Here is a 12337-nt window from a genome sequence, read left to right as displayed (position 1 = left end):
AGTACTATTCCAATTTCACAGATGAGAAAACCAAGGACTTTGTGGAAGGTTCCACAGCTAATATGGGGTAGAGCCACAATCTCTTATCCACTAGGCGACCTGATTAAGTTTCTATAACCTTAACCCTAACCTAGGAATTAGATCTCAAAGTAAACATTATATTCAGTGTCCATAGACTATGTTTCCACCACACAGTGAAAATCCATTTCCCAACCTTAGCATTATAAAGAATTTCTATTGTATATTTGGGACAGCCACAGAAAAAAAGTAAAACAGAACCCAACAGCTCCTCTGGAACTTCATCCCTAAAATAATTCTGTAAAAGAGACATGAACGTACACATTGGCCTGCTTACATGCCTACAAAACACTAGGCAGTGGGCTTTAAAAGAAATAAATCAGCTTGGTTGACAGCAGCTCAGTGACACTGAGGCTAAGATCATGGGTTCGGTCTTCATCAGTCAGCTTTCCTAAACTCCATGGCCAGACAGGCTCCCCAACCTACAGCCCAGACATGAGGCACACTGCTCTCAAGGTGACTGGGAGAATGAAGGATGGCACGTGCACATCCATTCTTACCACCAAGTGCATGGCAGCAGACCAAGACTATCCCCTCTCTGCAGGACACACGCATATCTCTCCCTCTCTCTCCTCATCTCCTTCTGCTTCATTTTCCTGGCCATCTGTGTTACAAGGACTCCAAAGTGAGTAACAGTAGGTTCAATTGGCCAAGGAAAATGGAAACTAGAAATAGCTGAGGATGGCTCGGAAGATGGCTGGGAGGCTGACAAGTGGCCTCTATAAAACAAATCATATCTGTCAAAAAGTTCTGCATGTTGAGTAAGTTTCTTATAAAGAAGACTAGTCTCACTCCCTCCACATCCAAATTCTAAGCAACCTAAACTTAATTTAAAATATTCTAAGAAAGAAGAATATTAGTGTAAGTAATCTTTTTTCATCTCAAATTGCTGAATTGTGTCAAAGAGTAGACACAGTTGGTAAGAAAAACAAAAAAGAAGTGAACGGAAAGATCCTTGTGGTTCCTCAAGTACTGTCCTGCTGCTACTTTCTTTTCTGTCCAGTTGTCTATAATGAACCCAACATTGGTCAGACATGATGTCAGTCCCAAAGGAGAAGCAGCTCTTCCCCCAACCCAGGGCTCACCTGTCTCATGCTGTAGGCAAAGAGGAAGCCCATGTTGTACTGAACTTCCCGAAGTAAAGACACTGTCTGGAGGTGATCTTCCTCAGTCTCACCACAAAAGCCAGCAATGAAATCGCTGCTGAGGCTCACACCTGCCACACATAATAAAGGACAATAGGCAGTTGAAACTTACCTTTAAGAGAGGCCTTTGGTATTTGTGGATTACAGAGGGAGGGACATCAACTGTAACACTTTCCCTGGAGCTATTCAGCACGTCCGCAAATAGAACAGTCATTACAGAGCAAGGGGGATTTACAGAGCAAGGAGGATGGGTCAGAGCCTGGCTTCTCAGTCTAAGTGCCCCTTAGCACAAGAAAAGGTATTTCCATTTCAAATCCTGGATTTAACAACAAAAGCATCCACATTTTCAAACTGTTTGTTTTCACCAGTGAAAACCCTGCAGTGCCTCATACAAATATATTGCTCTGAGTTTTGTTTCACGTAATTTTCATTTAAGGCAGTAAGTATTAACTATCAGTTACTGAATACTTACTAAAAATCCCATTGCCACAGGGTCAATTCCGACTTAAAGTGACCCTATAGGGCAGAGTAGAACTGCCCCATAGGGTTTCCATGGGGAGGCTGATGGATTTGAACTGCCAACCTTTTGGTTAGCAGCCAAGCTCTTAACCGCTGTGCCACCAGGGCCCCAAATAGTTACTGTGTGCCAGAATTTACTATCTATTTAATTATCCCAACAATCTGAAGAAAGGAGTGTTATAGATGAGGAAACAAAGGCCCAGAGAAGTGAAATGAAGTGTCTTGTCTGTGGTCAGACAGCCGAAGCCCAACATGAAGGCAATGTACTTAGCCTCCATACCATTATGCCCTATCAAAATGAAAGCATTTGTACGCATACAAGTGAAAATCATCAGAAAGCTTGAGGGGAATATAGATACTGTCAACCAAATTTAAACCAAAATTACAGAATAACTTTATTAGGAGGAAGGTAAAAGTAACAGATCCATCTGCCAGCCCAAAGCAGAGGCAGCCATGTATTGGAAGCTATGCAAAATAAAAGGGAGTAAATAAGGCTTAAGATAATAAGGAATTATCTCTAAAATTTGTAATAATGAGTTGCCAAAATGCTAGTTAGAAAGAGTACATGTTTTAAAAGATAACAACTGCCCCCAAATCAGAACTAATTTAGACCATAACTTTGCCAGCTCACTAGAAGGAATAAGGTCACTCCCACATGTTCAGAAACACCAAGTATAGAAAAGGAATCTCTTGAACTCCGAGGTCATAAGCTTATGAGTATTTTTAGCAGGACCAAGCTATCAAAAAACTCACAAAGATGTAAAGAAAAGCAGGAGAAAAAAAGAGAGAAAGGAATAGGTGCAAAAGAAATATAAAATGGTGTTGCAAGAACTGTCACAGGGGTTGGTGGGTACCTGTATCTGACAAGAAGATGGTGGTCACTCATACAGTAGTAAGTTCATTCAACAGAATATATTTCTTTTTTAAACTTACTTTTTGTTGCTGTTATTGGGAATACACACCACAGAACATTTACCAGTTCAACAGTTTCTCTATGTGTGTAATTCGGTGACATTGATTACATTCTTCAAGTTATGCAACCATTCTCACCCTCCTTTTCTGAACTGTTTCTCCTCTGTTAACATAAACTCTAAATTTCCTATCTAATCTTTAGAGTTGCTGTTGTTAATTTGATCCCACACAGATAGTTCTTATACGAGTACAATATTCAAGTCAGACATTCTTTACCAAATAAGCTAAACTATTGTTTGGTTTCCCACCTGAATTTGGAGACCATCTCAAGGACAGATTTGACACACTTAACACTTCTGACTAAAGACCACACAAGTCATGGGATGACATCAAGGATATCATACACAAAGAAAATAAGATTAAAAAAACAGGAAAGAGAGAAAAGACCAAAATGGATGTCAGAAGAGACTCAAACTTGCTCTTCAGTGTCAAATACCTAAGGCAAATGGAAGAAACAATAAAGTAAAAGAGCTGAATGGAAGATTTCAAAGGCCAGCTCAGGAAGACAGAGTAAAGCATTATGACATGTGCAAAGATCTGGTGTTATAAAACCAAAAGGGAAGAACGCACTCAGCATTTCTCAAGCTGAAAGAACTGAAGAAAAAATTCAAGCCTCAAGTTGCAATTTTGAAGGGCTCTATGGACAAAATATCAAATGATGCAGGAAGCATCAAAAGAAGACAGAAGGAATACACAGTCACTGTACCAAAAAGAATTGGTCAATGTCCACCCATTTCAGGAGGCAGCATATGCTGAAGAACGGATGGTACTGAAGGAAGAAGTCCAAGCTGCACTGAAGGCACTGCTGAAAAACAAAGGCTCCAAGAATTGATGGAATACCAATTGAGATGTTTGAACGTATGGATGCAGCCCTGGAAGCACCCACTTGACTATGCCAAGAAATTTGGAAGACAGCTACCTGGCCAACCAATTGGAAGAGATCTATAGTTATTCCTATTCCAACAAAAGGTGATTGAACAGAACGTGGAAATTATCGAACAATATCAGTTCTATTACACACGTGTAAAATTTTGCTGAAAATCATTGAACAGTGGTTGCAGCAGTACATCGAAAGAGAGCTGCCAGAAATTCAAGTCAGATTCACAATAGGATATGGAACAAGGGATATCATTGCCGATGACAGATGGATATTGGCTGAAAGCAGACAATACCAGAAAGATGTTTACCTGTCTTTTATTGACTATGCAAAGGCATTCAACTGTGTGGATCATAACAAACTATGAATAACATTCCGAAGAATGGGAATTCCAGAACACTTACTTGTGCTCATGAGGAACTGTTTGTACATTGATCAAGGGGCTAGTGGTAAGAACAGAACAACGGGATACTGCATGGTTTAAAGTTAGGAAAGGTGTGCATCAGGGTTGTATCCTTTCACCAGAGCTATTCAGTCTGACCTGTATGCTGAGCAAATAATCTGAGAAACTGGACTATATGAAGAAGAATGGGGCATCGAGATTGGAGGAAGACTCATTAACAACCTGTGATATGCAGATGACACATCCTTGCTTGCTAGAAGTGAAGAGGACTTGAAGCACTTACTGATGAAGATCAAAGACCACAGCCTTCAGTACGGATTGCACCTCAACATAAAGAAAACAAAAATCCTCACAACCGGACCAATAAGCAACATCATGATAAACGCGGAAAACACAGAAGTTGTCAACGATTTCATTTTACTTGGATCCACAATCAACACCCATGGAAGCAGCAGTCAAGAAAAAAGGATTTCTTTAAAGCATTAAAAAACAAAGATGTCACTTTAAGGACTAAGGTGTGCCTGACCCAAGTCCTGATATTTTCAATTGCCTCATATGCATGTGAAAGCTGGACGGTGAATAAGGAAGCCCGAAGAAGAATTACTGCCTTTGAATTATGGTGTTGGAGAAGAATATTGAACATACCATGGACTACCAGAAGAATACACAAATTTGTCTTGGAAGAAGTACAGCCAGGATGCTCCTTAGAAGCAAGGATGGCAATACATGGTCTCACATTTTTTGGACATGTTATCAGGAGAGATCAGCCCCTGGAGTAGGACCTCATGCTTGGTAAAGTAGAGGGTCGAGAAAAAGAGGAAGACCCTCAACAAGATGGACTGACAGCACTGCAATAATGGGCTCAAACACAGCAATGATTCTGAGGATGGCACAGGACCAGGCAGTGTTTTGTTCTACTGTACATAGGGTCATTATGAGTCAGAACCAACTCGACAACATCTAACAACAACAACAACTGTTTGGTTTAAAGAAGACTTCAGAGGATATTTTCCATTTGAGGTTTAAAGATTATCTCAGGGCAGTAGTTTCATAAAGTCTGGATCCCAGAAAAATTTTAAATTCTGTTCTACATTTTCCTCCTTTTGACCAAATGTTTCTTAAATGTACCTGGAATAGACTCCCTGATATGGTGAATCAACTCCACATATGCTTCTCTTGAATATCTGCAATAAACAACAAAAAGAAAAGGCCTAGGTAAACTAAACTTCTTTAAATGAGTGCTGAAAGTATCTGGTCAAAGTATCCAAAACAGCTCTTTTGATCCAAACTCTATACCATAATCTAATCTAGAGCCTATAAATTTTTAGTACAAGTACATAAATTATTTTTAATTGCCTTTTTTTTTAATTTAATTAATGAATCAAAACAGATTAAACATTTAAGAGATCTCTAAAACTCTTTGTTTGCCAATATGAAAAAGAAAGCAAAGCACCAGTCCCATACAGCTTGCTATGGGTCAGAATCTCTTTTCAGTCATCATCTCTGCAATTCTCATTCCCAAAATAAGTAAATACATATATAGCTATACGTATACTTCAAGACATAAAAAAAAGTTTAATGTTAAAAATCAGAGGATTAAATCTCAGGATGTGCCACATAGTAGGTGTTAAGGCTTAGGAAAAGAACTTGGTAAAAAAATGAAATGAGTGATCTAGCCTTTGGTCTATGCTTTTTTATGGAGTGAGCAGAAACAAGCTTCAATGTCGGTGGGTCTAATGCCCAATATCCAAATATTTACTGAGCAGCTACTATGTGCCACACACTGCGCTAGGTTCCTAGCAATACAGACGCTGTCTGGTCATTAAGGAAACATGGAAAGGTGTGATATGCCCTTCTCCCCAACAAGTCTGACCCCCTACGCATGGCCTCCAACACACGGCTGCTTCCACTCTGGGCCGGCAGGTGGATCTGTTTACAGATGTTGTGTCTCTCATCAATCAGCTGCAGAACCTAACCAAATAGAACACATTATGGGTCATCACAGTCTCACCAAAGAATCTTGCAGAAACAAATGACACCCCCACCATTTCTCATCAACATTAATTTTCAAAATAATTAAGAAGCTGATTAAACAGAACATATGAATTACTCAGATCCCTTACTTCTGCTCAAGCCACCTTCTGTCTGTCCCAGATATTTCACCTGATGACACCTCTGCTTTACAAGAATGGAAGGAAGAAAACAAGCCGACTTCAAATTAAATTCAAGACACAGGGCTGTTTGCGGATAGCACAGACACAAGGGTCAGCAAGCCAGAAGACAAAAATGGCATTTCTTTCATCTAACTTATAAACTAATTTACAAGTGCTTTATCGCTCACTCGCCAAACACTTAAAGAGCATCTGCTAAGTGTCAGGACTATACTAAGATGCTGCGAAACACAAAGATGAATGATAATGCCTTTCCCCTGAAGCTCACACCACTTGGAAACTGGCTATTTTTCTTTCTAGAAACCCCAAATAGGACAGTAGGTTCCAAATATAAGAGCAAAATGAGAAGTCAGGAAACAAATCTAGAATTTGTTCTCGATTTTGTTAATAACCCTTTGTATGCTACTGGTATGGCAGTGAGCATCAACCACCTAACAAAGCCAGAATGCCTCTTCTGGCCACATTTAACATTTTTATTCAAATTCTTACTTAACTGTGGTATAATTTTTCCCCATTTTTCTTTAAAATACTATTTTTTTTTAACAAACAGGTGCACAGCCTGTCACTTTGCTTCTACTCTACAAGGCCTTTGTGTGTATGTATATATACGTGTGTGTATGTATTTTATATATAATATATATATTTATACTTTTTTAATTAAAAAATTACAGCAAATTTTATTTATAAGATATTTGGAAATTAAAGTGTAAAGTTTCAGTAATGCTTAGGTCAGGAGAAAATACTAGCTCCTGCCTCCTTAAAAAAATCCCGTTGACAAAAGCATTAAAAAACATAAAAATACTTATGAATAAATTTAATAAAAGATGTGCAAGACCTCCACATTGAAAACTATAAAACATTACTGAAAGAAATTTTAAAAGATCTAAACAAACATAGAGATAAATCACATTCATGTATTAAAACACTCAGTACTGTTAAGTTGTCCATTCTCCCCAAACTGATCTACAGAATCAATACAATTCCAAACAAAATCCCGGCAGGTTTTTTTGTTAAAATTGAGAAGCTGATTCTAAAATTTATATGCAAATACAAAGGACCTACACTAGGGAAAATACTCTTGGAAAAGAACACAGTGTGGGGACTTCCACATCTGCTTTCGAGGCTATAGAAATCAACAGTACAGGACTGGTGTACAGTTAGACATATAGGTCAGTGGGACAGAAGAATCCAGAAATAGGGCCAACACACAGATGCCAACAAAATTTAGCTCAAAAAGGATAATCTTTTCAACAAATGGTGCTGAAAATCATATGAAAAAAAAAAGACCCTCCACCTCTACCTCACACCATACAAAAAATTAAATTTGAAAGGGACTCTAGACCAAAATGTAAAAGCTGAAACTATAAAACTTCCGGAATAAAACAGAAAATCTTTACAATTTTATCAGGTTTTCAAAGACTTCAACAAATTAAAATCTTCTGTTCTTTGAAAGTTACCATCAAGATACTAAAACTGGGAGAAAATATTTGAAAACATGTATCTGACACAGGATTTGTATACAGAATACATAACCAACTTTTACAACTCAATAAGAAGACAACTAATCCAGAGGAGAAAAGGTAAGAGTGGAGGCAAAAGACTTAAACAGACATTTCACCAAAACAAAAAACCTATAAAACAAAGGTTTCCTGTGTGGGGTACCTACTCCACGTCAGGCACTGTGCTAAGTATCATGGATATACTATATCTATTTCACAACAAGCCTAAACAGGAGCTAATTATTCATCCCATTTTACAGATGAAGATGACAAGTTGATAAAGTCACGCTGGTAAAGCAGTGGAAGGGCTGAGATTTGAACCCAGGTTTAAAGCCAGTGTCTGGGCTTCACATTGCCATCCTTCCTATCCTCCCCATACCACCATTACCACCACCATCACTACCACACAGTTGCCACCTTGTAATAAAACCTCTCTCTGCGTAGCCCTCATGGTCCCACAGGTGATCTTAACCTCCCATTCAATATCAATCTTATCTTCACCGTCCACCTTGTGGACTTTAAGTTTTTCCAAAGGGCTGGTGGATTCGGAGGGCTATACAGCAATACGTCACAGGACTCCGAGAGCAGGATTTGAGGTCTCTGTTGCATACCTACTGGGTCCAGCCTTTGGCATGCTTAAAGATACTGGTATCAATCTACCACATTCACACACTTAACTGTCAACACTTACCTCATCAGGAAAGTCCTTGGGGTGGGGAGAGGTAAAACGGATTCTCATTTCAGGATCTACTCTGGAGACTTGATCCAGAAGGTAAGCAAAACGAAGGCCTCCTTGCTTCATTTTATAGTTGGTGGTGAAGCCACGGCTAAGGTTGGTGGACACTGCATTGTTGAACTGGACCTCTGAACTGTCCCGAAAACTATTAACATTCTGACCAAGGAGTGTCACTTCTTTCAACCCCTGAGAAAGGGAAAACAAAAATATTTGGGGCAACTTCTAAAACTTGGCAGGTACCTTCACACCAAATCACTAGTTTAGAAGTTAACTGAATCTACCAAGAGCCATTCACATATATATTCCGTCTTTAAACCAAAAATTTCATGCCTGGGCATTTTGTCTGAAGAACTGAACTTCAGAAAAAAGCCTTATGTGAAAATCAATCTTCAAAACAATCCTTAAATAGCAAAAAACTGGCAGCAAACTCAGCGTTCAATAATAATGGTTAATTTATGACATTCTGTTAGTTAAATGTTATATAGTCATTGCCTATAAAGTATTCTTGCCAAAATATTTAACCTAAATTAAGTCAAGCTTTTACACCTAACTTCATTTACCAGAATTCGGAATATATTAAATGACAACATAAGGAAATCAGAGCAATCTAAAATGTGGGACGTTCTAGAAGATACTCATCTGATCTCTTCAAAACATGAATGTGTCACTTAAAACAAACAGCCAAAAAAAAAAAAAAAAGTTAAGGGGCTGTTCTAGATTAAGACCCAAAGAGCTGTAACAGCCAAACGCAAATGCACTGATCTTGATTGCATCTTGACTTGAAAATAAAACAGCAACAAGAAATGTTTTGGGGACAGTTGAGAAATCTGGCATATGGACTGCATTTTAGGTCATATAGAACAAAGTTCATTTTCCTAGGTGTGATGGTGGTATTAGAGTTATAAAGGGAAAAATTCCTGTTCTTAGGAGATGCATGCTGATGTATCCAGGGGTTAAATGGCTGGATGTCTACAACTTCCTCTTGAATGGTCTAGAAAAAAATATATGTATTCACGTAGACAAAGCAAATATGACAAAATGTTAACGATAATATTTACTGTACTAGTCTTTTACTTGTCTGTGTGTTCAAAAATTTGCATTAGAAAATTTCAGAAGGAAAAAAACTAGTGGCTGCTATAAAAGCTGTTTTTTTAACTTTATTTTGATATAATTTCAAACTTACAGAAAAATTGCCAGAATACTACAAAGAATTTCTATATACCTTTTGCCCAGGTTCATCAATTGTTAACATTATGCCCCATTTGCATCACACAGTTCTCTCTCTACACACACACACGCACATACGCACACTCACATTTTTCTGAGTCTTTCAAGAATTGTAGGCATCATACTGTTTTATACCCCTAAATACTTCAGTATGCATTTCCTAAAAAGAATATTCTCTTACATAACCACAAAACAATTATTAAAATCAGAAATACTAACATTATACTATTAACTAATACACATTTCTTAAATCAAATTTTACCAACCGTCCAAATAATGTCCTTTGCATCTATCTTTTTTTTCCTAGTCAAAATCTCAATTCAGGATTATGTGATACATTTAGTTGTCAGGACTCTAATCTCTGTAAAGATGATGTATTTTTACAAGTCGTGACATAATGTTAACTTAAAAAGCAGAATATGCTAAATGCAATGTGGATCCTGGATTGGATCCCACAACAGAAAAAAGACAGTATGTCAAAGAGAAAAACTAATAAGAATCTTACTTTGATTTTAAGGTTTTTCTTACCCATAAAACCAAGTATTAACCATAAAAAAATTTCTGACTCAAAATTAATCCTGCCAGTGGCTTTTTTTCACCCAAAATTGCTAATCTTTTCTTTCCAGTTTGAAACCCAGCTTACTTACTTTAAATTTCAAAAGCTATGAGGGCAACCAGTTTGGGTTTTTTGGATTTTTTATCATGGCTACAGGTGGGTAGAGAGCCAGAGACCACTTTGTGACCTGGTATCAGTTGATTTCTGTAAAAAGGGGAGGGGAGGGTTCAATCAATCATGTTAAGATTAGCCAATGGCTTATCTTCTATTTTTCTCCCTCCTCTTCATAAGCATCATTATAACTAGCCTACTTCTAGCCATTTGCTTTTTTTTTGGGAATCAGAATGGTCTCCCTATATGCATATAGAATCACTGCTCAGAATAAACCTTACGTTTCAATTTCTTTGAGTTTTGATTATTTTTAAGAAGTGGAAAAATTAGTTAAATCAAACCTAAAGTTTAGATAATAGTAATGTACCAATGATAATCTCTCAGTTTTAACAAATACGGCAAAGTTAAGTGAAAAGTTAACATTAGAGGAAACTCTCTACTCTCTTTATAGCTTTTCCATAAATTTTAAGTTATTCCAAAACAAAAAGCTTATTTAAAAAAAAAAAAAAAAACCAGCAGAACAAAGAAATTAAGTAAAACTTGCACACATATAAAAAGATAGAGCAACCAAGCAAAATAAGATTTATGAGACAGTTGGGAAAATTTGAATATAGATGAATTGAGATATATTTAATAATTTTTGTTAATCTTGTTAGGAGAACTAATGGTACTGAAAATATTATTTTAGAAATGCTTAATTACTTAAGGGTAAAATACCATTGACCTTTGAAATACTTTATCAACAACAACAACAACAAAAATAGATGAAGCAAATAAATAAAATGTAATGAATTTAGGTGACTGTTAGCTTCGGGGGATGTTATATTATCCTCTCTCTTTTCTGTGTATTTAAATTTTTTTTCATTAAAAAGAGAGGCTGGAAGAAAAAGGCTGCTTACTTAGATGACTTCCAATCAAATAATCATTGTTGAATAAACAACATCCTGTTAAAAGCACAGTATTTTATTCTTTGTGCAACTGTAGTCTCGAAATTTTAATTAAAAAAATTTTTTAACAGTACTTTAAAACACAATGCAGAATCTTAACTTTCCGTAAGTCAATGGTCTTGAATTCTCTAAGATCCATTTTAATGTTATTAAGTTCCTTCTAGAAGGGTTATAGAGCTTTTGTCACCATCTCAATCTATTTAAACAGAATGTCTCTATCCTGAAGGAGTGACTTTTGGTGCTCATGCAGCTGGGAGGGGGAACACTCTGGGGGAGGAGGGGAATGAAGGAAAGTGGTTCTGAGCAGCCAGAGACCAAACCAGGGAACGGAGAATCTGGAGGTGGGAGAAGAGAAAGTGCACTGCCAGGAGGTGAGAATGAAGGAAAACTGCTGGCTGAGAGTGAGTACAAAGGTAACCCTTGCCCTCTCCCCTGTTCCTGAGCCAATCAAGTTAGGAAACAGGGAGGCCCCGGCAGAAGAAAAGCTCCATATCCTCACCTAGTGTCCTCTTTTGCAGTACTGAAAGGTTTGGGCCTGGGGCTAGGGAGAGACCTCCCTCCAGGGCATATCTCTCTCTCTTCCTGCTGGCCTCAGATCCAACTCACTCCCTTCATCTACTCTCCGTTCCTCAACTAGTGGGCTGGCTCAGTGATAAAATGAACAAGAGACACACCTGTAAAAAACTGAATTGGTAAAGTTGTGTGATAGATATACCTACAACAATGACAAAAGAAAAGAATAGTTGCTGAGGCTGTGTATGTACAACGAAACACCTCATGGGATCTGGTTCCTTGGTTTGGAGGTTTAGGATCATGGTTTCATGGGACATCTCATTCAATTGGCCTAATACTGTGTTTGGCGCTTCTGTTCTTCCTCCTGTTGCATAGCATCTGGGATCTTAAAAGCCTGCAAGGGGCCATCAAGGCACAACAATTGGTCTCTATTTGCCTGGAGCAGTAGAGGAATTGGAGGAGGATATGGAATGCATGGCTAATTGCTTCCTCTGCCATAAGACCAGAAGAAGTGGATGGTGCCTAGCTACCACTACTGAGCGTTTTGGTCAAGGATTCTATAGAAGAATCCTGATCAAAAGGG

At 37.9% G+C, this 12337-nt stretch overlaps 1 protein-coding gene across 7 annotated transcripts in view; it reads right to left on the bottom strand.

Moving 5' to 3' along the window:
- Positions 1-12337, bottom strand: part of CDK5RAP1 (CDK5 regulatory subunit associated protein 1) — a 42473-nt gene that overhangs the window by 16012 nt on the left and 14124 nt on the right. For all 7 annotated transcript variants that reach the window (XM_049869108.1, XM_049869107.1, XM_049869113.1 and 4 more), the window contains 4 exons: positions 8356-8586; positions 5868-5965; positions 5123-5178; positions 1164-1294 (listed from right to left, as the gene is read on the bottom strand). In XM_049869108.1, coding sequence (XP_049725065.1) covers positions 1164-1294; positions 5123-5178; positions 5868-5965; positions 8356-8586 — 516 coding nt within the window. The remainder of the gene's footprint in view (positions 1-1163; positions 1295-5122; positions 5179-5867; positions 5966-8355; positions 8587-12337) is intronic.

This window comes from Elephas maximus, chromosome 25, assembly GCF_024166365.1.
Source record: "Elephas maximus indicus isolate mEleMax1 chromosome 25, mEleMax1 primary haplotype, whole genome shotgun sequence".
In the NCBI taxonomy this organism is placed as follows: Eukaryota; Metazoa; Chordata; class Mammalia; order Proboscidea; family Elephantidae; genus Elephas; species Elephas maximus.
This window is presented reverse-complemented; position numbering and strand designations above follow the sequence as displayed.